Below are 26,503 nucleotides of genomic sequence, written 5' to 3'. Positions count from 1 at the left end.
GAGCAGAGGGAACAGTACCACAGTACCATACAGTACAGGTTGCTGCTCCTGCCCTCTCTCCACCCCCCACTTTGGGAAATCCTGGGTATTTCCCAGGAAATATCAAGAGAATGGTCTCCCTCACCTGGAGACATCCAAAATTTCCAGACATAGCTAAATAAACCATGAGGGAAATGTCTAATAACTGCTTTGAATACTCAATTCTACTTCAACAAATATAAATGCAGTTATCTGAAGTCACTTCAAATAAACAAATGACATTTTCTTTTAAAGGTTAACTGATTTTTTTTTCTTTTTGATTACAAATGAGTAAGAGTCCATTTGGATCTGAGCGAAGTGCTGAACACCTTCTATGAGATCATGTGCACCTTCAGCTCTGAATAGGGACTCACACCCTTGCAGAACTGAGCCACAAATTTGCAGATCTAGTATTGCTAAATAAGAAGAATGTTAAAATTAAGCAGAAAGTAATTAACTCCATTTTCAAGGCCAAAGGCCAGGATTCAGTGCTCTCTGCAACAATGGTTCGCACCATTATGACCCCTCCCAATCCCAGTGCTCATTCCTGCCCATGGTGGGGGGTTGGACTGGATGATCTGTCTAGGGCCCTTCTGACTCAGTGATTCTATGATTCTATATGCAACATATCTTTTAAATTTAAAGCACAATTCCTCCATCTTTATGTAGACACAATTCTCAGAGATTGCAATGGGAAGTTTTATGTAGACAGAGATTGTCCCAAACGACAGATTTTTAAAAACTTCTTCAGGAAGAAGAGAATGTCTATGAATGGACTAGTCTTCATAAACTTTCATCTTAGATAGTTCATGCCTATGAACCAGCTTCAGTTTCAAATAAATTTGGAATACATTCAATTAGATTGAGCCCTCTGTGCTTTATAAACTAGAATAGTGGCAAGCTTTCCCTCATTTTCTCCTCCATTTCCCTGATTTGTACCATCTACAATTTCATAGAGGTCAATGTCTACTTTCTTGTGTGTGTACATCCCTATGTATACGTGTGTTCATGCACCTATGTAAAGCAGTCAAGAGCTAACACTTCTTTTCCAAGTGAAGGAATTTTTACATCATAATCCTGAGCCCCTGCAAGTAGGATTTAAAGTGGAAATGCTGATGAGCTACAGAAACAATACTGCAGCAAATTTAATAGCCCTGTAGCATGGACAGAATGCTGACCTTGGATAGAATGACAACACTTAAAATAACTATACATATACACGTTATCTGCCCTAGGGAAATGGCACATTGATTTCACAGGAGAATTTAGGTATGATATATTACATGCAAATGGTTGAATGCATCTGAGTTATTATCTTTCAAACAAAAATAAATACTTGGCATTGGCTTAACATGTCACTTCCATAATCCTGGCACACAGGCATGATTATGATGCCAACAAAGAAAAAAAAAACATGTATGGAAACATGCCCACTTGGGCACGCTAATGATCATCACTGGCCTTTTAAAACTCCTCAACTAATTCAGAAACCCAATCTGAGCCAACTCAGTAGCACAAAGATATGCAATATTTTGAGTTGCCATGTGAAGGAACTAGAGTCAATAAATAGTAGTAAATGGCATAATAATAATAACAACAGTATTTAGGAAATGCATAGTATTCTTTATCTCAGGATCTCAAAATATTGTACAGACAAATAAGGTAAGCCCCCTAACATCTTTCTGAATTAGGCATCATTGTATTATATCCATATATGTTACAGATATACTATACTATTATACTACATAGGTTATTTTAGTACAGAATTTTAGTTAAGAAGTATATATAGTAAAAGAATATACTAGGCAGTCCTTGACTTACAACATTTCAAGTTACAACATTTTGCACTTACAATGTTTATAAATTGACACCCTGTTTCAACTTTCTGGCATCAGTTTTGAATTTACAACACTTGATCTGATGCCAAGCCACGCCAGCAAACAAATTCACTGTGTCACCCATCTCCCTGGAGAACATCTGTCCCAACTTCCTTGGACACTTTCTTTAAGAAAGCAGACAAGGCTCCAGAAAAACCTGCAGCCAAGATTCCTGAGAAGACTCCAGCCAAGAACCCTTCAAAAAGTCCAACCAAGAGCCCTTCAAAGAAGTCCTTCTATATCAATATGATTGCTATTTACAATATAAATATATTAATGTAGCTATATTACTCATCTATAATTTAGTACAAAATTCTGAGTTATTTTAGGTGAAAATAGGGTATTAGGCCTTGGTTCAGGAACCAATCCCCCATTTATAACATTGTTTCCTATGGGAAAATTGTTTCCGAGTTACGTTTCCACTTATGACGTGGTTTTCAGGAACCAATTGTGTCGTAAGTCTGAAAACTGCCTGTAAAGTGAAGCACAGACTGGTTGTAACGCAGAATCAACAAACCAGTAGCAAGGTTAGGACTACAATATAGGGGAAGTGGCTATCATTTGTGTGTTGTAGCTACTCTTCTTCTCACTGAGGAATAAAACTAAATTCCACAGCTAGCCACAGCAGAAAACACACATGCTGGTCATTGAGAGCTGATGGGGAATTGCCGTTATAACACTTCTAAATCATTCCTACTGAACCACAGACAGAACTAGTTTTGCAAGAGTTGTATTGCAAGTAGTGTATGAAATTTTAAAATGTATCTACATCCAGAACAACATTTTGAAATGTAAGGTGGATATGTCTCAATTTATTGGCCAGATTAGACAGCAAGTAGTCCATGGCCTAGAAGGATATAAGTAAAACAGCACCTGCATTCTGAAATAGCTGGAGGGACTATAATAAGAAAAAAAACTTCTGGTTCAGAGATGCCTGAAAGCAAACTATTAAAAAGGCTAAAGTAAATGAAATATTTCATTAATCAGAAGAAAACCACACATGAAAGAATTCTGCACAAAGGCATGAGTGTAGATACAAGAGTGTTTCCAAATGTAAATTCTGTGCTAAACCGTGATACCACTAAATCCCAAAACACATCATAAATGCCATGTGTTAGGCATAGCTTTGCAAGAGACACCAAAGCTGGAGAGAGAGGTGCGTATTTAACTGCAAGTGGACACAAAAAGCTTTTCTCCTTGCCTCTAATCATGAGTTAGTTTTCCATGACATACTGTGGTATGAATTAACCTGAACAAAAGACTATGTCTGGACTGCCATAGCCTCGCAATAAATCATTATGCCACATCCTAGAAAAAACATGGAAGCCTCCTTGTTTGCCTTGGATTTGGCTCTCATACAAAGTTCACATTCAGATTTACTTAGGACATTGCTGGCATAAAAATGTTCACATTAATAGTTCCTATGAAATAAATATCACCAGTGCCAGGGATCATTATGGTACATTATGCTGATCTTTAGACATTCATTAGTTTTGCTGATAATATTTTTTGTCTCTGCCAAGGCAAGACATGAACTAACTGGCTGTTTCAGTTTCACCATCTTTAACATTAGATAAGGGATACCTTATTTATTAGAATCCAAGATTCTAATAAATAGAATTCCCAAGATTCTCTTTTCCCCATTCAACATGGGAGGAAGTCCCTCATCTTGGATCCAAGTATGAGCAGGGGGGCAGGCAGCTGCTGAAGCTCCAATTCTGTCCCGGACCCGAATTGGGGTTGAAGTAAGATCTGGAGACACTGCTCCCCACCCCCAGTCACCTGCCACCTGCAGCCTCTGCCTCCCCCCACCCCATGCCACCTCTGCCCCGATCTACCCCCCCACGCCACCACTGCTTACCCTCCAGCTCTGGCCCTGCTCCAGCTTGGGGCACAGAGCACATGTTCACCCTGGCCTCTGTCTGGTCACCTCAGCATGTTGGCAATGGGTCTAGGGCCAGAGCTGCTGCCACTGTAGCCACTGCTGCATGGCTGAGTGGGGATTGGAATGACCATGTGCTCCATGCTCCAGCCCAGCCTGGGGCCAGAGCCAGAGCAACAACATAGAAATAATAAAACTTACCCTTACCCACCGTTGTAAAACACTTTGAGATCTAGAGGTAAAAGGGCCTTTTGGAGGGAATGCTAATTATTGTATTGTCATCACTAGAGAAAGACACAAAATAAAAGAAAAACAAACATACCGCCCTGTGAACACCGGTACTACGTAGTCAATGCCTTTATTTTCTTTGTCTTCTAGGAGTGAACTCTGCTTGGCCCTCTTTGCTTTGGGACTCAATTTATAGGATTGATCGTCTAACATTATATTAGAATCTTTTAGTCTGAAATGAAAACCATATTGTTAAACACACAAAGAGAATTAAACAGCTTTTGAAAAAAAAACATTCAGAAAAAAATAGGCATTTTGTAAGCAAGAAATTATGAAGCTTTAAGAGGTAAATTTTCAAAATGTATTTGAATTAACTGTTGGTTAAAGGTGAAAAATTGATGACCCTTGACATTAAATCAATTTAAGTACAGAGAACAGCTGAAACATTCAGCAGCAATGCCTATTTTACCACTCTGAGCTCTGCAAAGTTTCCATACCCACCCTTGGCACTCCTACAGACACCGTCAGACAGGACAGAGGTTCCAACTATCTCAATTGTAATGAGGATTTTTGTGATGAGTACTTCATTCACTAAAAGCTGGACTTGGACTACCATCTCCCATTCTTGTAGCCGCTGATTATTTGACAATTGTAATGAATTTTGCTCCAATGGATTGGATTTGAATCAGAGACTTTTGGGTAATACTGTATATACTAAATTTTCTGAACACTGCTAAAAACAAGGTATGAAATCATAAGATCCCCCCAGTTAGCAAAATTTTGAATATCTTCAGATTGAAAGCACTTTTAAATTTGTCTAAGCAAATTATATACCAATATGTTAGTCAGTTTGATACAACCCTTTGCTACTGCCAAGCCATTTAATAAACTAAAATCTGTGGTTCACCACTAACATTTGCAAGTTTCCAAAGACACCCAGATAACACATAAGACATGGATAGAAGTAGTTTGATTTCAGAATGCTTTCTAGTTTCTACTTCCTTTGAAAAACACAGGGCCTTCTTACTGATATTTTCCAATACTAGGTGATTAGGGTTGCCAACTCTGACTGAAGCTATTCTGGAAGATTTTTTTCCCCAACATGACCTAATGTCATTAACTGTACTGTTCAACCCGTTCACAGTAGTCACCGGGATTGATGCTGATTCTGGTAGACTCCCAGGAGGGCTAGCAACCCTATAGGTGATACAACAGCCATCATGCACCTCATCATTAGTCATTTGTTCCTCATAATCAGAATATACTTAAAGAGTCTAAGGTCTAAATAATCATCAACCTTCTCTAATTGTAAAGGCTGATCTATTCCTTTATAATCCAAACATGCCAAAGGTCATCCTAAGATATCACATTTCTAGACTGCCCATCACTAAGATCCATGTTAACACCTTGGAAGAACTTGACCAGAGTAATAATTCATGCTTGGAGTCCAGATATTTACTATCTGTACCTCTGGATAAAACACAGCATGATCTCATTATCCAGTTCTTCCTGTATAATAATCCAGTCCTTCTCCATATTGGCAATATGTTCCAACTGTGTCATCCACAATTACAGAAGGACAATTCTAGTCTCGTACCAAGGTCATGAACAAAAGTGTTAAACAGCATGGGTACAAACATGGATCCCTGAGGAATATGGGGAACAGAAATTTGATAAGAAATGTCTCTTCAAACTGGCAAACTGGCAAAGTAAAACAAAACTGAGTAGCAAGAAATTGAAATTACACAAGGTATAAATATTTAATGATAAAGGCAATTAACCATGAGTACAGCTTATCAAGGGTTATGGTGGCTTCCCTACCACTGAAATTCTTAAATGAAGATTGTATGTTTTTCTAAAATATATGTTCCAGTTAAGGCTATTTTATCAAAACACTGTCACTCATCATGGTGTCCTGTGACCAGTGGGGTCTCCCAAGGCTCTGTCCTTGGATCCATTTTGTTCAACATCTTCATTAATGCAGTGGTCATTGGAGTCAGGAGCAGACTGGCCAAGTTCGCTGATGACACCAAACTTCGGGGCAAAGCATCCACGCCAGAAGACAGGCGGGTGATCCAGGCTAACTTGGACAGGCTCAGCAAATGGGCGGATGAGAACCTGATGGTGTTTAACACTGAAAAATGCAAGGCTCTCCACCGTGGAAGAAAAACCTGCAGCATCCTTATAGGCTCGGCAGTGCCCATAAGTGCTATATATAGCACTACGGAAGAAAGAGACTTCATTGACCACAAGATGAACATGAGCCTTCAATGCGATGCTGTGGCTATTAAAGCGACCGAAACACTGGCTTGCATCTATAGATGCTTCTCAAGCAAGTCCCGGGACGTCATTCTCCCCTTGTACTCGGCCTTGGTGAGGCCGCAGCTGGAGTACTGCGTCCAGTTTTGGGCTCCACAATTCAAAAAGGATGTGGAGAAGCTTGAGAGAGTCCAGAGAAGTGCATGATCAGCGGTCAGGAAAACAGACCTTACGATGACAGGGTGAGAGCCATGAGGCTCTTTAGCCTGGAAAAGCGCAGGCTCAGGGGTGATCTGATGGCCACCTATAAGTTTATCGGGGTGACCACCAGTACCTGGGGGAACGTTTATTCACCAGAGCGCCCCAAGGGATGACGAGGTTGAACGGTCATAAACTACTGCGAGACTGTTTCAGACTGGACATAAGGAAGAATTTCTTTACTGTCCGAGCCCCCAAGGTCTGGAACAGCCTGCCATTGCAGGTGTTTCAAGCACCTACATTTATCACCTTCAAGAGCAAATTGGATGCTTATCTTGCTGGGATCCTATGACCCCAGCTGACTTCCTGCTCTTTGGGCAGGGGGCTGGACTTGATGATCTTCCGAAGTCCCTTCCAACCCTAATGTCTATGAAATCTATGAAGTATATAACAATAGTCATGACATAAAAATTTCCAAGCATCTAGATCTTCCATGCTCTTTAGACCAGTGGTATTCAGTGTTTTGGCCCTGAGGGCCGGATCAATGGTACAGGCCAAGTCACAGACTGGATTGGACCCCACCCACCCAGATTAGGCCCTGTGAGGCTCTCAAAATGTTGGGATCAGGCCCCGGGCCCCTATACCAGCCTCATAGGCCCCTATAGGCCAAATTTGGGCCCTGAGGCCCTGCACCACCTCTGCCCAGTCAGCATGCCAGGATCAAACCCCAGGATCCTGTGCTGCCTCTGCCCAACCATGCACTGGGATTGGGCTTCAGGGCCTCACACCACCCCTACCCAGCCTTGCAAGCTGGGATTTCTCCCGCTCTGCCCTTTGTGCCTGATCTAGCATGCAGGACACAGCCCATGGGACTCCCCATAAACATGTGGGGAGCTCTGTGGGTCAGATGATACAGTCCCAAATTTGGCCCAAGGCAGAGGGTTGAGAACCCCCATTTTAGACTAAGTTCACTTGAAGGTATACACCATATTTTCTTGCATACATGCACCCATTTTCCCAAAAATCAGCTGCTGGGAATTGGGATGCATGCTATAGGTAAGGACATATGGTAATAGTTTCTACAGCATAAGACTCTGAGAAAAAAGGAATGTAATATTCCACATGCTCCACATGGATGCTGGGCTCCCTAGCTGCTCCTACTCAGTACTTCATATTACTTACCATCGTTTTCAAAGAAAGAGCTTTTTTTCTTCATTCCGCTGTTCAAAAACAAGGCACACATCTTACTCAGGGCATGTCATGTTGTATACAAGGAAATATGCTATTTCAGAGAGGCCAGTAACAAAAGTCTTATTATGAGGCAAAAACTTCCTGCTGTTCTAAAATACTTGTTAACTATCACTGTCTCATTTTTAATTGGGAAAAATACAGCAGAAAAAAGTGCAGGCAGCTGAAAAACTGGGAAGAAGCAGTATTATATCTGGTTTGGCTGACAGGGAATGCTAGAGAGTTCAGCTGATATGACTAGTTGTTGCCTCTCTTAAAGGCAGGACTGTCCTACTGGCAATGCACAGACTACATATGGGCCATGAGGGGTTAAGTTGGCCCCCAGGCTCTGCCTGGCTGCTGCTTTCCGCATGGGTTTTCCTCCCTCCTCCAGCTTCTGCTGTTTTTCTCCACCCCAGTGCAATGCAGTGCAGCCTAGTGTGGGGAGATGAGGCCTAGGCCAGAGTCACGCAGGCATGTGGCACCGTGGTGTGGGGCATCCATACAGGCATGCAGTGTGGTTGGAGGGGGAGTGTGCCCACACAAATGCATGGTGCAGTGGGAGGGGGCACCTGTGTGTTGTAGTGGCAGCACTTCTGAAAGGCATGCAGCCCTGCGGGGAGCAGGGATGAGGTTTGTACCTCATTCTGCTGTGGTCCATTCAGTGCACAGACCTCTGTAACGTGGCCCTTGGAAGATGGACAGCCCTATCTTACAAGCATTATCTTTGAAACAAGGGCTGACATGTACTGATACATTAGACACGCATATAACTGATGATGGACACAGTGCACTGCTCCTGGCCACCCAGCAGGATTCTGTGAATATCGAGAGGTTGGAAACTTCAAATCCATTACACAAACTTGTGCAACTTGGGCTATTGAGTAACTTAGGCTGTCCAACTTCCAAGTGCCTGGTGGGGGCAGGGGGGATCTATCAGCAGGAACTATGCTTTGTGGAGACAAGGTTTTCAGATAAATGTAATATCTTTTATTAGACCAACTAAATTCTTTCTTCTTTGGTGTTGTAAAGTTTCCACTCAAATGGCGAAATTTGATATCTACCATGATTTAGGGTTGTTGGTTGTAGCCGTAGCCGTGTTGTTCTAAAGACATAGGTAGATAAGGTTCTTTGGATAAATGTGATAGCTTTTATTAGACCAGCTACATTAGACCTCCTCTTTGTGGAGGGCACACTGATGCAGGCAGGTCACAGGCTCCTAGCTGCATGAGCACTCCCCACCCCTGCTGCACTCTGCCACAAGGGTGTTCCAGGCCCCACTCACAGAGCCTCCACTATGGACTTTAGCACCTTGTGATGTGCTGCACCATGCTGCCACAACCCACCCCACACCCTGAGGAAGAGTTGGAAGTGGAAGCTGGAAGAGGGAGATTCCAGCTGCTGCTGTAGCTGGAGTGATGTGGGAAGAAACCACCAGATGAGAGACTGCATGCTAACCCTTTGTGGGCCACATACAGCCTGAAGATCACCATCTGGACAGCCCTGGAGTAACTGAAAGCAGCAGTAGATTATCCTCCTCTCTATGAAGCAGCACTAGAAAAGAATGAGATATATACACACTTTGCCAATGAGCTTTACAGGTATTCACTGAAAACAGAAAATCAGTGAGGGACAAATTCCATTTCCAACTTTGAAAGGCACAGAAGGGTCTTTTGGCCTGTTCTATCCAGAAGCTTAATCCCTTCTGTGCTGTCCCTGACAATCTGCACCAGTCTCAGGCTCCTCCCTTTCTTTCAGTCCTATTTATTTAGCCACATTGTACCAGCCTCCACTCTTCAAGTTTATCAATCCAATCCCAATCTCTTTGGGTAACCTGGCACAGCTTTATGAGCACTTGAGGTGCTCTGGTGTGGTGCCAGAGGACTGGAAGAGGGCCAATGTGGTTCCCATTTTCAAAAAAGGGAGGAAGGAGGACCCAGAAAACTGTAGGCCAGTTAGTCTTATTTCGATCCTGGGTAAGCTTTTTGAGAGAATTATTCTGGCACATGCCCATGAGGGGCCAGCAGGGGAGGTTATGCTTAGGGGCAACCAACACGGGTTCATTAGAGGCAGGTCCTGTCAAACCAACTTGGTGGCCTTCTATGACCAGGTCACAAAATCCTTAGAAGCAGGGGTAGCAGTGGATGTATTCTTTCTGGACTTTAGGAAGGCCTTCAGCACTGTATCTCACCCCATTCTCATTTAAAAACTAAGGGACTGTGGCGTTGACTCCTATATAGTCAGATGGGTCACTAACTGGCTGGAGGGCTGCACCCAGACAGTGGTGGTGAATGGGTCATTTTCAACCTGAAGGGATGTGGGCAGTGGAGTCCCCCAGGGCTTGGTCCTTGGGCCCGCACTGTTCAACATCTTCATCAGTGACTTGGATGAGGGGGTAAAAAGCACCCTGTTCAAATTTGCTGAAGACACTAACATGGGGGGGGGGGCACGGGCACACTAGAAAGGAGGAATAGGCTGCAATCAGACTTAGACAGGTTATAGGGGTGGGCAGATGAGAACAGGATGGCAACTGCAGGGTACTGTACCTGGAGAGGAAGAACCAGCACCATACCTCCAGGCTGGGGACTCCCTTCTCATCAGTGCAGAGGCAGAAAAGGATCTTGGAGGCATTATTGATGCCAAAATGAACATGAGTCGACAGTGCAGGGATGCGGTCTGGAAGGCCAATCATACCTTGTCATGCATCCACAGATGCATCTCGAGCAGGTCCAAGGAGGTGATCCTCCCGCTCTATGCGGCACTGGTCAGGCTGCAGCTGGAGTACTGCGTCCAGTTCTGGGCGCCGCACTTCAAGAGGGATGTGGACAACATGGAGAGGGTCCAGAGGAGGGCCACTCGCATGATCGGGGGAAGCAGGGCAGGCCCTACAAGGAGAGGCTACGGGACCTGAGCCTGTTCAGCCTCCACAACAGAAGGCTGAGGGGGGATCTAGTGGCCTTTTACAAACTAGTCAGAAGGGGCCAGCAGGCACTGGGGAAGTCCGTGTTTCCCCGAGCACTGCCAGGAGTGACCAGGAATAACGGTCACAAGCTGGCAGAGGGTAGACTTAGGCTAGACATCAGGAGGCGCTACTGCACAGTCCGGGTGGCTAGGATCTGGAACCAATCACTTCCAAGAGAAGTGGAGCTGGCTCCTACCCTGGGGGTCTTTAAGAGGAAGCTAGATGTACACCTTGCTGGGGTCATTTGACCCCAGTACTCTTTTCTGCCATGGCAGGGGGTCGGACTTGATGATCTGCTCAGGTCCCTTCCGACCCTACCAACTATGAAACTATTACAGTCTGGGGGGTGCTCCATGAGGAAAGAAGGTGCAGGCTGCTCACGTACACCAGTTGGGAACATGTTCAGTGAATACAAAATCTTCCAAGACCTCACACCACTAAATTGTCAGAAGTGTTGACACAGTTGTAACCAAATATGGGTAGATGTTCATAAGCAGTGAAAAAGGAAAAGAGGACATTCCTGACAAACATCATCTCTTTCTAGATTTCAGGTCTCTGCCCCTAAGCAGGATGGTGCTAAGAAAAGGTTGTCAGAGTTTTTTTTAACATGGAAAAAGGAACATTCTTTTTTCAAGCCTCATAGTCTAGAATGGATGAACTATTTTGGATAAAATTAAAAAAAAAAAAGTCCTGAAGCATATAGCCAGCTTCTGAAATTTCAGCCCAAATAATTAAAGCTTGGCAATGTTATAAGAAACTAAAAAAGTGTATTATAATGGGATGTGTCTGGCGACTAATTTTAAAGTAGTGTTACCAGCTCTATATTTCATGCAGCTCATGTCCAAATATTAAGTAGCACCAACTATACATTACTGCACCATTTCATTTTTAGTCTTGCAACAGTAGTTCATGTTTGGATTTCTCTCAAGTATCTCTGTAATGTGCACATACTTGTGTATGCAAGTATACACACACACTTGATTTAGCCAAATTGCCCTTTATAATCAAAACACCTAAAGAAAAAGTTCTCCATACAAATTTTCCATATACCATTTCCCCTGGTCAGAGAGTTTTAAAAGAATGGATGCTGCTTTGCTGGTGCCAACACTCTATGGAAGTATTAGTCCTGGAGGAGATGTATTTGCTTTGGCAAAAGATTTCTTTGCACCACAGGCAGAGTCCAAAGAGAGCTCAACAGCTGTATTTCTGTTTGCACAGACATGCATAAAACACTGATAGCAACAGGCTAGACACAGCAACAGAGGAGAGAGGTAGTGGAAGAGGATACACAATAGCATAATGTTATATAATGTATTCATCTTGCAGGATTTGGGGATATAATACAAGCATTGCAGCCAAGTACAAATGTACCCTGACAAATCATCATCAAGCAAGTGGTAAGAAACTTTACATCAAACCCAGATGACACATTGCACAAATCGACTTCATCCTTACCCACAACAACTTCACTTTCAACAATTTTCACTTCCTCCCAACCATGGGCACAGCTATGGCCACAAAAATGACCCCTCAATATGCCAGCCTTTTCATGAACCATGTGGGGGAAAAATTTCTAAAAACTTCACAATCAAACCTGGACTGTATAGATGAGCTAAATGACTGGATAGATGATATTTTCATATACTGGACTGAATACCTGGCCTCACTGATGAACTTCCACCACAGATTTAACTATTATCACCCCTCAATCACACTTTCTCTGGAATATTCCTACACTAACATCAATTCTCTAGGTAGCTATAGCACAATCCATGTCTAGGATTGTACCCTACAAACTATCATAGACCACCCCATAGACCATAGAAACCCTGTAGACCACCATACTTATATCCACAAGACTAGCAGTCATACCACATCTGCTCCAAGAAGAACACTTGTGTTGTCCATCTGGTCAGTCTAAAATCTTCCTTTATACAACAAGAGGCAGACAAGCTTCTTTGGGTGAATCTGATATCAGCCCTTGTCTGCCTGTGTCCTTAGACCAACACAGCTACAACCTACACCACTTTATATAACAAGGAGGCAATCTACCACCCACACTGGAAGCCGATTAGAAAAATCATCAAACTACAGCTTGTACTTGACAAAGATTAGACATTGAGATAAATAGTCCCAGTCTCTCTGCTCCTGGCTTTCAAACAACCCCATGCCTTTGCCCCACTCGTCACCAGAAGCAAACTCTCCAATGCCCAACAAACAAGTGGAACAGCCTTGCCTTAGCAAGAAATACTTAACCCTTCAACACATCTCCGCTGCTACTACAGTTAACACTTAGTAATGAAACTAACAGAATCCATGGTTCCTATATATGCCTTTCCCAAAATGTGATACACTGATCCACTGCACCAAATGTCCTCATGGCAACAATGTGGGTGAATCTAAACAGCAACTACACACCAGATTGAACTCTCACAGAAAAAAACTCCCTTTCTGACCTCACTATTCTTGTGCTCAAAGGAAATCTACCTAACACCTTTAAAAGGCAAACTTGGAAACAAAAATTCATAAGCTGGCTGGACAACAGGAATCAAGGACTTAACACTGATATTGGTTTTTGTGACCTACAGGGACCACCTGAAAAGCCTGGAATGATATCACCAGCATTACCTCTGGAAGTTTTTTGGGATAAAATGGGAGGATCATCATACAAATGCCAGTTATCCTCAGTGACACTAACACCACCCAGGTGTAAGCATTGATTACTCAATATCAGCTGTGGTGGACAGGGCATTGTGTGTGCATGCCTGATGTATGTTTGCCAAAAGAGCTGCAACATTCCCAACTCAGCTAAGGACAAAGGACATGAAGTGGCCAGAGGAAATGTTTCAAGGATACCCTTAAGTCGAACATTAAGAAGTGTGGCATTGACACCAAAGATTGGGAAAAACTAGCCCAGGACAGGGCTATATGGTGATGCCTCATGAGAGAAGGTACATCTTACTTTGAGGAAAGCCATCTTGGCTTGGAGGCAGAAAAATGACAGAAATGGAAGGAAACAAGACCAAGAAATCTGTGGTCGGACCCCCCCTTTAACCACCACCTGTGGCATTTGCCAGAATCTGCGGCTCTAGGATTGGCCCTCTTAGCCATCAACAGACTCATTTACAGCCCTTTACTTGACCCATGAGAATGATCATCCTTGACCATGAGGGATTGCTGCCACCGATTGGTTTTGATTCCTAAATTCTCCCTGCACATAGAAGATGAGAAAGATTCTCTTTACTTCTGTTAGGCCTTGAACTCCCAGTAATCAGTTTCCTTTCTTTTGCTAATTGTTTGCCTGCTGCCCCTAGGAATTTCTTCCCCCTCCCCTCCCCTCCCCTCCCACAGGTTTTTGGGTTTTTTTTACCATTTTGTGTTGGCTTTTAATGCTCAGACCTAATGGCCACATCATGTTTCTTTTCCTAAGATTCTTTCCTTCCCTAACAGTAATTTTCTAAAATTATTTAAAAGAGATAAAGTATCTCAGCCTGTTTCCTATCAAACAGTCTAAGTGTGTCTTTGAATATCTGAATTGAATATCTTTTCTTTTATATTTTGTCTGCTATTGGTTTTACCAAAAAGTAGGGCCCTTCAGGACCCTCAAATTAACGGTGGAAATCTTCACAGTACAACATCTAGCCATGGCCAGCAGGAATGGAACTGTGACTTTGAGAACTGCTGTAGATGATAAAAATATCAAATACACACATCTGCCTTCCCATAACTTTCCCACTAATCACCTTCAAAAGAGTCTACTATACTAGACCTCTTTTGACAGAGAGGTGCCTCCTACAGCCTCTATTGCTGCAGGTAGCTAAAGCAAGCTCTGATAATTCCCTATATTGTTTGGACCCAACAGTTGTCAACCTCTGTCTATATACACTAATGGAAAAAAGCATCAGGTCCTTTTTGTGTCCCCTCTGGAAGGACCAGCCACAATTTCAGTGCCTTCCTTGTTCTTGGCTCTGTTTGTTGTTCAGAGATTAATTAATATAATAATCTGCACTACTGACTTTAATAATCTGCAGACCCTAAATCCTGTCACAGATCATAGAAAGAACTGACTAAATGAATAGGCTACAGTGGTTTCTTACGTCTCCTTGAGCTTCCCATGAACTAGTGCAGAACCTTACTTTCCCCAACCTAGGCCTGTACCTGATAGGCATAGTCATCCCTTGACCTTATACAAAAGCTTAAACCAGCAAAGGAGGCATACTGAAAAGATAAACAGGCATGTTTCAATCCAAAATTGTATAAATTATGCTGCTATAGAAAATGTTTGTCCACTGGCTTCCATACAAAACAAACATGATAGAAAATTAACACCTGAATTCAAATTTAAAGATTCAAATTGAGTTGCTTTGAAGATGAAATGGGAGCATTGCTTCACTCCTGATCCCTTTTGTATCATACAGGAAATTAAACTCTGTCTAGTCATTGTTTAGGTTGCCTGAAAGAGAGACAGACAGAGACAGAGACACAGAGAGACAGAGGCTCTATGTTCTTCTTTCCAAAATCTTGCCCTTTATTTCAAAATGTTGCAACCCATGCTTTTACCTGATACATGGAATAGAATATCCCTGGAGCAAAACCTAGCCGACTAACATTGCTCTCTGATTTCACAGAGAGGAACACTACCATGACCTTTTAACAGCTTTCAGCCTAATTTTAACTCTCAGCAAATATACATATGTTTTCCCAGGTCACTACTACCCACAGGCCGTCATCAGGGCTGCTGACCTAAGCTTGCTGTTCTCATTTCTTGATATAGTCTTCCGAATTTTCACTTATAAGGCTAATGTTTTCTCAGTGTCCCTCCCAATTTATTAAAATTACTGAGTGAAATAAAGCTGAACTAGGGTTGTCTCCAAAGATATAAGCACAAAGTTATCCTTTATAGGTGTAAAAATAGAAGAATATATGTTAGTATGAACCTTTTCCCCTGGCTCTCACAATAGAAACTCAGTGTAAGATTGTTAAACAGGACCTTTGCATCTCCCAAATTGTTGTTTCTTCTCCTCAGATACACACGATCTAGATGTAAATCCACCCTATAAATCTACCAGTGGCTTACACTGCCATTACTGTATTTCTTGGCCTATAAGGCAGATTTCCTGTTCTGCCAAAGCAGAGTGTAGGTACAGTAGAGCTGAGCACACAGATGAAGCTGAGTTCAGGTAGCTGCCCCAATACAAATTAGAGATTAATGGAATTTATTGTATTAGCAATTTGTATTAGCAGCTGGTGAATACACACATATATATATGTGTGTATATGTATGTATGTATGTATATATATATGTATAGATATAGTTATTAGATACAGTTATAGATTTTTTTGAGTCTGTATTCACCAGTTTACTATCTTTTATGCACCACATAAGTGTAATCACTACAAAGTAGACTGAAAGAGTCTAGAGATGGCCATGGGAGAAGGTCCTTTGTAGAAATGCACACCTCACTCTGGGTATAAAGGGAACAAAGTGTAGTATTGAGAGTATGCTGCTGACAGGGCATCTGATTTTCCATTGGTATAAAATCAAGTTAGAGCTGCTTCCATTCATTGCTAATAAATATATGGAGTTTTGCCAAATGAATCTGAGAGCCAAATTGTTCCTGAAGAATGAGAAGCATTCTCTTCATTTTAAATTCATTCTAACTGCCTTACAGTTCCAGATTCATCAGGGGGCCAAGCCAAATAGCTGGCCAGGGGTCACATTGCTTGCTAATGCAGCTTGCATCATCAACAGTTTTTTTTTAAGAGGAAATGGTTTCATATGGATGATCTCATGACAGCAATTTCCAAGCCTGCCCGTGACATTTGGAAGCTAACTCTTTTAAATGTTCACCTATAATTAACTAATGGTTGGGACAATGCCAATGAGGATCTCAAGATCACTCAGCAGTCTTCTATGTATTTACTGCTGAAAGAAGTAGTAACTACAGATATTGAAAAAAACACCCTGTTTTCTATTTGATTTACCGGAATGATGTGTTCTTGATTACTGTTTTTTCAATACTGCAAATAAATGCAAATGTTCTACACTAAGCCATACCAAATAACAGAAAACCTTTAGCCCACAGTGTTGTAGCACACACTTCTCTGCATTGGATTATCAGCTGTAACACTCATACTATGCTGTTAGCCAGAAAAAGGGCATATGAAAAAATCACTGAAAGCTGGAACACGCATTAGAACAACTAACTACACTCCCAAGTAAAAAGATACCAATGGCCTTAGTTTAGCTCTGTCATTTCACAGTCCCAAAGTATTATATGCAGATAACACTTTGAATAATATAGTTTATTATATACTTATGTAGTAAAGTGGAGACTGGCTACAGTATTATACCTACGTGTAAAGTTGTCTAACGAAATAAAAGCCCCATTTTAATTACAGTTCAGTTGTTAATGATACAGACAAAATGTAACAACAAAGGTTGAACTTCTTCACCCTACCTGGCTGGCTGTAGTTGATCTTCATAGAATCATAGAAAAGTAAGACTGGAAGGGACCTCCAGAGGTTATGTAGTCCAACCCCCTGCCTGAGGGAGTCCTATCAAAACCATCCTATACAAATCCATAATATCCCATGCACCAGTACAGGCTGGGGGCGGACTGGCTGGGCAGCACCTCTGCAGAAAAAGAGCTGGGGGGTTACAGTGGACAATAAGCTGAAAATGAGCCAGCAGTGTGCCCCTGTTGCAAACAAGGCTAACAGCATCCTCGGCTGCACTGGTAGGTGTGTTGCCAGCAGGTCCAGGGAAGTGATTCCTCCCCTCTATTCAGCACTGGTGAGGCCACATCATGAGTACTGTATTCAGTTTTGGGCCCCCCACTACAGCAAGGATGGAGACCAGTTGGAGAGAGTCCAACAGAGAGTACAAAAATGGAGGACATGACTTCTAAGGAGAGGCTGAGAGAACTGGGCTTATTTAGTGTAGAGAAGAGAAGACTGAGGATTTTATAGCAGCCTTCAACTACCTGAAGGGGGTTTCTAAAGAGGATGGAGCTAGACTGTTCTCAGTGGTGGCAGATGACAGAACAAGGAGCAACGGTCTAAAGTGGCAGCAAGGGATGTTTAGGTTAGATATTAGGAAAAACTCTCACTAGGAAAGTAGTAAAGCACTGGAACAGGCAACCCAGAGAGGTGCTGGAATATCCATCTTTAGAAGTTTTTAATTCCTGGTTAGACAAAGCTTTGGCTGAGATGATCTAGTCTAGTCCTGCTTTGAGCTAAGGGGTTGCACTAGACAACCTCCAGACATCCCTTCTGACCCTAATTTTATATTCAGTCCCTGTTTCAATTTGGCGGAGAGTTGGGCCAATTTGATGGCTGAATGTCCAAATCTGAATGGAATCAGACCTTTTAATCCCTTGAATCAAATCGGAACCCTCCAAATTGATTCAGAGAGATTTGGAAAGATTTGGAGATTTGTTCACCGACACAGCTTTAAATGTTTTTTTCTACATACCTCAAGGTACCAAGGGGCTCATGAATGCTGCAATGCATCCCACAGGAGCACGGGGAGCTCCCCAGCATGCTCAGCAACAGACCCAGAAGTGAACCAGAAGCACTTCTGGTCCACTTCTGGGTCCACCAGGGAGCATGCAGGGGGGGCCCCCCATGGCTCCCTGGCTCAGTGACTGGTGCTTCCTGGGTCTGGGGAGACACCTACAGTCCCCCTGTGGCCAATCACCAAGCCGGGGGGGGGGGGGGGGGGGGGGCACAGGGGTCCTCCCAGTGCACTCCCCATCAGACCCAGAAGTGGACCAGAAGTACTTCCAGTCCACTTCTGGGTTCACTGCTGAGCACGTGGGGGGGGGGGGGGGTTCCCCCCTCACACTCCTGTGGATGCTCCATCCGCCTCAGCATTCATGAGCCACACCCGGTACCTCGAGGTATGTAGAAAAATATTTAAAGCTATGTCTATGGCTAAATCACTGATTCTCCAAATCAGCTTCAAATCTTCAGATTCGGATTTGACGAAGTCGAATCGGAGACAATGATCCGAATCAATTAATCAAATCACTGTCCGTGATTCAGGCCGAATCTGAATCCAAATTGATTATGGCCCTTTTCATACACCCCTATTTTCTATGATTTCTAACACAATATGCAACAACCTAAACTGCAACAGGTAAAGCAGGGGAACCATGGCAGCCAATGTCCTACTTCTATAAAAGACTGAATTAATATACACTCAGGAGATCCCAGGTAGAGGGCCCATTTAATGTTGCAATTAATATGATTCAACCATTTTCAAGAATGATGCTAGCAAATGGTATAATCTTGTCAATATTCATCCCCCCCCCCACCCCCGGAGAGTTTTCTATACTCCAGCTCCATTAGGCATGCTTTCAGCACCAATGAGGCTCCTGTATAATAGACCATCAGAGGACCAGTCACATGTGGTGCAGCCCACCCATCCTTCTGCTCCTTATCGCTAACAAATGCCTTACAAACACAGTGCATGAAACAGGCAGCAGAACTGTTCTATTCACGGGAATCTTTGGATCCTCCTGTAAGACTGCTTTATGAATGCTTGTGTAAAGCAACTGCAGGAAGGGACAAGGATCTGGTCTGACGAGTAAAATTTAATGGAGTTAATTTGGATAAAAGAATTGACTTGAACATAAGATCTAAATTCAAATCATATTTTACTAGACATGGGCTTCACCCACAAAATTTACATCTAGATTTGAATTAAACACAAGTTACACATCAATGAAATATACAAGATTGGCATTATTTGAAAATTCCTGTCATAGACTGATATCTGGGCTCAGACTTCAACTCTCCACAAAAGTTTTGCATTTGGTTAAAAACCATCGGTACTTTATGAAGGTCAAACATATTTGAAAAACCCATGTCAGGTGTATTTTAATACACCCCTCTTTTTCTGGGCTCTAATGCAGAAGGGGCAAAATGCCCTGAAGTTATTTCTGACCCACCTAAAAGCAGGAAGTACTTTAAATTTGCCAAGAAAAATATTTTTGCAAGATTTTCTTCTCAAATTATCTGGATTGTTTGGGGAGGATGAACTAACACTGGGAATATTTTAAAAGTCAGATAAGAAGGCCACATACTGAACACTTCTTTCTAGGGATGTAAATACCAATTTAAACAAATATCCACTTCACCTGTTGTAATTACAATGGTTAAACAATTAAACATCATGAGAAGGAGCCGAGCTGGTTTCTTTGTGGACAGCAGAGTAGAGGGGAGGGGAAGTGGGGACTAGTACCTAATACCCAGGCTCCACAGACCTCACTGCAGCCACTTGCTGCCTCTCTGCTGCCTGCCTTGAACAGCCCAGCCTCTGTTGCAGAGAGAAGGGGTTGCCACAAGCCCAGGATGCTTGTGGCAGGTGATGTTAGGGCTGCAAAGGGCTGCACTGAGGTCTGTGGAGCCTAGCTATAGGTAATAGTCCTGCCTGCCCCTCCCTTCCTCTCTCCCATACTCCTCACTTCTGCTTGCCCTGCCACCTTCTGGTTCCTGCTGGGGCACCATGTGGCTTCCCTTCCCCAACCGACTACTCCCTGTTCCACACTAAATGATAACCAGTAAGCTATAATGGGTTTTCACTAGGCTTACCAGTTAAATGATTAATTGTTCAACTGTTTACATGATCCCTGCTTCCTTTAGGAAACCAAAAATATGGTGGCCTAAGGGACACAAATTAACCATAAATGTGGGTACAATACTAAGTTCATCACTCAGAGCCACATTTTCATGCATGTTAAGTCTGCATTGTGCCAAAAGAGATTTAAATATGGTGGAGCTTATCTTCTGGCTGTACTGGGATTTTCTACATCAACCTCTTCTAATCTCTAGCAGAAGAGAAAAGACATTATGGATGGGATATACTTAACTAAATTGCTGGTCCCTTGTTGCTAGAATTGGCAGAAGAGCTATTGGCAACTGGTGTAAAACAGATTGAAAGCCGGTCTACAATGCATGACATAAAATAAAAAAAATTAAAAACCCCGTTCTCTTAAATGGAAACAGTAGGAACTAGAAATGCAATATGGTTATGTTACTGTAAGAAAACTGTTAAAATGCATTAGCTCAAATTTATTAACTCTAGTGTAACTTCGTTTACTTCGTTGTAGAAGTCAGTCTGGTATAATTCATTCAATATCCGAAAAGTTGCCCAAAGACAAATTTGGTCCAGCAAACCATCTTCTCAAGTTCATTGGTTATTAGAGGTTGGGAAGAAAACGTTGTTGAACATTGAATTAATGTTGAATGTTCCCTACCCTGCCAAAAAAGACATCCTCATGATGTGGGAAACTAAGGTTCAATGCCTGATTCAAGAGACTATGCCTGATTCAGACTAGGAGCTTGAACTTCAGTCTTTCATACCCCAGTTGACTGATTCACCCCACAACAGCCAACAGACAAGACAGAAAGAACACCTAGCTTGTGACAACTGAGGTTCATGTTCTTGGGCTGAAACATACAGAGGAGGGACTTGAATCTTAAACTCATCCGTGCCAAGTAAATACCCTAAACACTGGGATATTGTCTATTCTGGGGCATGTGGCCTCTCCAGTTTGACTAGAAACTGCACCCTCTTCCATATAGAAAAATATATTAACACCACAGAACCTGCTTTTGTCCCAGTCACTGGGAGTTTCACCACTAATTTTAATGGGAACATGCTGAACAAGCATTTTCTCATTATTGTTCCAAAGCTATGTTTTTCTCATCTTACCCAAGACTGTAGGCTTCAGATCCAAGGCTGTAGGCAGCCGATCTCTTACTGAGGGCTTCAGATCCAAGGCTGTAAGCAGCTGATCTCTTGCTGAGGGCTTCAGATCCAAGGCTGTAGGCAGCTGAAGTCTTGGTGAGGGCTTCAGATCCAAGGCTGTAGGCAGCTGACCTCTTACTCTGAGCTGCAGATTCAAGGCTGTAGGCAGCTGACCTCTTACTCTGAGCTGCAGATTCAAGGCTGTAGGCAGCTGACCTCTTACTCTGAGCTGCAGATTCATGATCATAGGCTAGAGATCCATAACTGTAGGCTTCAGATCCATGGCTGTAGTCTGCTACAGCGGCATGGCTGTAGTCTGCCACAGAACGGTGATGATATGCTGCAGACCCATGAGCATAGGCTGCAGATTTACGCTTCTCCTCCTTTTGGTACTGGCTTAAAGCAGATTGCAGCTCTTTGTGACGATATGAGCGGTCATAATGTTGGTGGTGTTTTTGGTAGAAAGGTAAAGCCATGATGGGTGCCTAAATCAGATTTCACTACACTCTTCTGACTGAGGTGTGCCCAGTCTGAAAAAAAGAAAAGATTAAATATACGATGATTCAAACCAAGCCAACCTCTCATTAATATTAACACATTATCTAAAACTTTTCCTTCATATCCAGTACAACACACTTTGAATGGTCTTCTTATGGTGTCCCCCACATTTCAGGAAACTCACACATTAATTGACATGCTCAGAAATATTTGTATTATTGTATTTGTTCATTAATTTGCAATGTATAATTGTCTCCCAATTGATGTTATAAATTATTGAGGTCTTACATGATCATGTTCCTCAGAAATTATTTCAATATGTCTTTTAAATGAAAAATATTTGAGAGGACAAAGAAACTGAAATGTTTAAATGAAGTAAAAAAAAAATTAGTTAGGTATTTATTTACTTCAGGTTCCAAGATTTACCCACAGGAAAAAAATCCATTCAAATCAGCTTCAGTTTATGGGATGTTCAACTTTTCCAACAACAAATTGAAAGCAATAAAACTAGTAATTAAGTAGAACGCTAAATTTTGGCTATAAAAAAAAGTGGGCCCTTATTAACCAGATTCTTTTCTATACACTGTTAGAGATTCAAAGACTATATGTCCAAATTAAAAAAAAAATCTTGTCAAATCTTATTCAGCAATACAAACTACATTTGCTGTTAAAATACAACCTCCTACTTTCCAAGTTTCATCCATTTTTATTCCCCATGCCAGTCTAGAGCTTCACACTCAAGCTCTCCATGAAATCTCCTCTAGATGTTGCCCCCACTTAGCAGGTGTTTCTCAGAGCCTTCAGCAGATAATCACATTCCTAGAGTCTTCAGCTGACCTGTGGAGTTTGAACAAGTGGGAAGCAGTTCTTACAATATGCTATTGGTTCATCAAGTTGGCACAGACAGTTGAAGATCCAACCTTTACTTGAATAATGATTAAGTCTCCCCATGTGGTATGAAACCCAATCAAAACCAGCTACAGCCAAAGCTTAGCAGGCTGCCTGTTTGGTATGGTTGTTTGTTGGGCTACAGCCCTAGATTTAACAACAGCCCAAGCTCCTGCACTCTTCTTATACTATGGCCTTCACACCTGAAGCCGCTCAGTTCCAGCCTTTTTTCCCAGTTCTGGTCTTCTTGGCCTCTGGCTTGATTCCTGCCTTGGGCTCTCTAAATCCTGACTCTAGTTTTTGAATTCTCCCTGACGCGGATACTGGTTTTACCTGATCTACCTCGGCTGCTAGTGCCTTTTGTTTTTTTTAAATGAAAACCAAGATTTTGTTTTACAGAAGAAACCTTGACTCTTGTTAGGGCTACCTGTGGTTAGCTGTAAGTATGCAAGGTGCAATAATCCCCTGGAATGGGACTAAGCATCTCAGCAATGAGAAAGTTCATAGAGTTGCATAATGAAGGGATATTAATTGTGGGAGGAGAATAGCTTTTCTAGTCTCTTTTCTTATGGTGTCCCATACTTGTCCCTCATCTGGCACAAGAGCTGAACCTTGAACATTATGAAAAGAAAAAGGGATGGCTTCTTTTAATAGTCTGAAAGACAGAGAATTTATTCCCTTCTTTTTATTTCTGTTATAAAACTCACTATTTTATATTCTAACTATAAAAGATACTTAAAAAAATGGAATGGAAGAAAGAAATTCTGCTCTCAGTGAAGCCTATGGGGAATTTTAACACTGTACTTAATGGCACCAAGAGATCATCCCTTGATATTTTTTAGCAGTGTTTGGATCCAGTATAAATCATCCAGTTTCTGACTTGTTCTGTTCAAGGAATACGATAAACACTCACAAGGACTAAATCAAACCAAAAGGGGAAAAAATGGAAAAAAGAAGTAAACTCTGAATGTTTCCATGCTTACCGCCACAAATCAAAGTTTCAGAACTACATGTTACTGATAACAAAAATGACCATTTAAGTTGCAAAATATTGACTTCATTCGGGTATTAATTCAGAAATTTTTCATTGTTAATTTTTTGGTGAAACCTGGCCACAATGAAGTCACTAAGAATTTAGTACCTGGCTTTTGTGAAACCCAAATTTCACTTCTCATTTTTATTTTTACCTGCAAAAGGTAGCTAAGGGGAAGGCACCATCCCTTTTTCCTCCATGGTGAAAAATGATACAAACATAACACTTAGCTTATCTTTAATGTTTCCTGTGTTCCCAATTTACTCTCTTTATTATGTGTAAGCCTAGTAAAGCCACTGAATTTTCCAAAATATTTAAAGATTTTTTCAAGTGCTTCATAAAAAGGCAATGACATAGTTGGTTACAGGAGGGAAGAAAGTTCTGATCTGAAGCTGAAACTACTTAAAAGACAGAAACATAGAAATGTAGGGCAGGAAGGGACCTCCACAGGTAATCTAGTCTAGGGGTTCTCAGCCTTTGCATGGGAGAGGACTGGCCCAGCTCCCCAGCCCTGACTGCACACTTCCAGGTGTGGCAGAGTCCCAGGGCCCCACTCATCTGAGCAGCAGGTTCGTGGAGTTTTGCCTGCTGACCTGCAGCACTGCTTGGAAGATGAAGGCTGCAGGGCCAGACAGGGCAGGATGCCCCCTGCCCTTGAGGCCTACCTCAGTCCCCATGCCAGGGCCAAGTGGACCCCCTAAAACCTGGTGTGGGGACTGAGGTGAGTTGGATGCCGCATACCGCAAGTTGAGGGCCATTGATCCAGTCCAACCTCTTGCCTGAGGCAGTGTCATCCCTGTCCAAACCTTATACAATTTCATTGTTAGTAAACTGATACAACCACAAGACATAACACCCTAGGGGGACCACGGTGGCCAATATCCTTTTGCGGTCAGGCAGGGGGCGCCATGTGCATGTATATGCCCATGACCACCAGGCAGTCTGGACAGCAGCTCTTGCAGGTAAGTCTGGCAGTGAATTGAGGCTCCCATAGAGAGGAAGGGAGTCGGGCATGGCAGGGCTGGGGCTGGGGTTGCTGCCCAGCCAGGTGGTGCATAGGGCTTGGGGTCTAGGGCCACGATGTGCAGCTGCAGGGCCCTGGTGAGGAGTGGGATGGAGCCATCCAGAGGGTAGTGGGAGGATCTAGTTCCCCACCACTGCACACCCTCCTTGGGGCAGGGGGGAAGACATGCACCCCAGAACGGTGCACGGGGCAGGCTACCCGCTGCGGGCTTGGTCTCCCCTCCAGGCTGCCCTCGCTTAGGTCCTTCGAAGCCTGGTGGGTGCAGCAGGGCAGAGTGGGGATGGGTGGGGAAGCTCATTGCAGCCATTGCAAGCTCCGCACTGCCCTGGCAACCCTGTACTACTGCCCCTCACTGCTCCAGGGAAGGCAGGGGATGTGCTGCCAGGGCAGTGTGGGGCTCACAACAGCCACAGTGAGTTTCCCCACCTGGCCCCGCTCTGTCATGCCATGCCCACCGGGCTGCAGAGGCCCTGGGGAGAGTGCAGCAGGGTGGGGAGCCTGAGCCTGCAGTAGGCTGCCTGAACCCATGCTTGCCTCTGCCTGGCACACAGATCTGGGCGGCATATGCCCCCCATCTCCCCAGGAGTGCACACAGCAGTAGAGAGCCAGCCCAAATTTCTTCCTGGCCGCATGTGGCAAACAGCAAAGCCCAGAAGCATGAGATATACTCAAAGTAAAACAAAGCCATAGCTAGTCCTAGATTATTCTGGACCAATGCTTTTCCATCTGCATCTGGAACACCATCAGTGGAACATATCTCACAATTTCCCTAGGCAATCTATTCCACTGCCCTACTGTTCTAACAGTGAAGTTTTTCCTGATCTAAACTTACTTTGCTGCAACTTCAAGCCAAGTCTCTGCAGCAAGAGGATAAAGGTGTTTTCCCTCTTCTTTATAACAGCCTTTTGGATATTTGAAGACTACTACCATGTCCCCTCTTAAGTGCCTTTTCAGCAACTATTTCCTTCAACCTCTCCTCATGTGACTTGGCTTCCAAGCCCTTTATCATTTTTGCCACCTATCTCTGGACTTTAACTTCTTCATGTCCCTTTTAAAATGTGGAGTCTAAATCTGAACACAGTACTTTAAATAAGGCCAAGTAAAGAGGTGCTATTATCTCCTATGTCTTTCACCTAACGCTTCTATTAATGAATCCCAAAACCATATTTCTGTAGCTCCATGACCTTGCAGATTTGTACTGAATCTGTGATCTACTAGACTAGAAATAAGCTATTTGCAGCAAATGAGGGGGCTTATTTAATGGTTTATAGTGAATCTGTCACACTATTTTGGTGCCAGAGGTTTTTGTTCTTCCCTACTTTTCTCATTGTCTTTCCTTCATCACATGCAAGCTAAGGATGATATGAATCCATCTCTGATGAGGAAGAGAAAATGCAAAAAAAAGGTCTTGCACTATACACTAAATGGAAAAAATGGGGAAAGGATCATTCTGATTTCCTACAGCAGAGAGTGTTACTGCTTCATCTTCTCCAGCTTTGTTTTCAGAACCGGCAAGGTTCATTGTGAATATTAACTGCTGCATTATTGCCCCTGTTGCTCATGGTACCCCTTTAGTTTCCATATGTTAGTGTTTAGTTCTAGTAATCCAATCTCAAAAAAGATAAAGAAAAGATAAGCAATTAAAGCAGG

At 42.8% G+C, this 26,503-nt stretch overlaps 1 protein-coding gene across 2 annotated transcripts in view; it reads right to left on the bottom strand.

Annotated features, from left to right (window-relative positions):
* Positions 1-26,503, bottom strand: part of MYOM1 (myomesin 1) — a 104,315-nt gene that overhangs the window by 76,174 nt on the left and 1,638 nt on the right. For both annotated transcript variants that reach the window (XM_090039747.1, XM_090039744.1), the window contains exons 2-3: positions 21,375-21,940; positions 4,100-4,237 (exon numbers count right to left, since the gene is read on the bottom strand). In XM_090039747.1, the coding sequence (XP_089895873.1) occupies positions 4,100-4,237; positions 21,375-21,886 (650 nt within the window). In that variant the 5' untranslated portion in view covers positions 21,887-21,940. The remainder of the gene's footprint in view (positions 1-4,099; positions 4,238-21,374; positions 21,941-26,503) is intronic.

This window comes from Crocodylus siamensis, chromosome 3 (assembly GCF_052110815.1).
Source record: "Crocodylus siamensis isolate JL-2025a chromosome 3, ASM5211081v1, whole genome shotgun sequence".
In the NCBI taxonomy this organism is placed as follows: Eukaryota; Metazoa; Chordata; order Crocodylia; family Crocodylidae; genus Crocodylus; species Crocodylus siamensis.
This window is presented reverse-complemented; position numbering and strand designations above follow the sequence as displayed.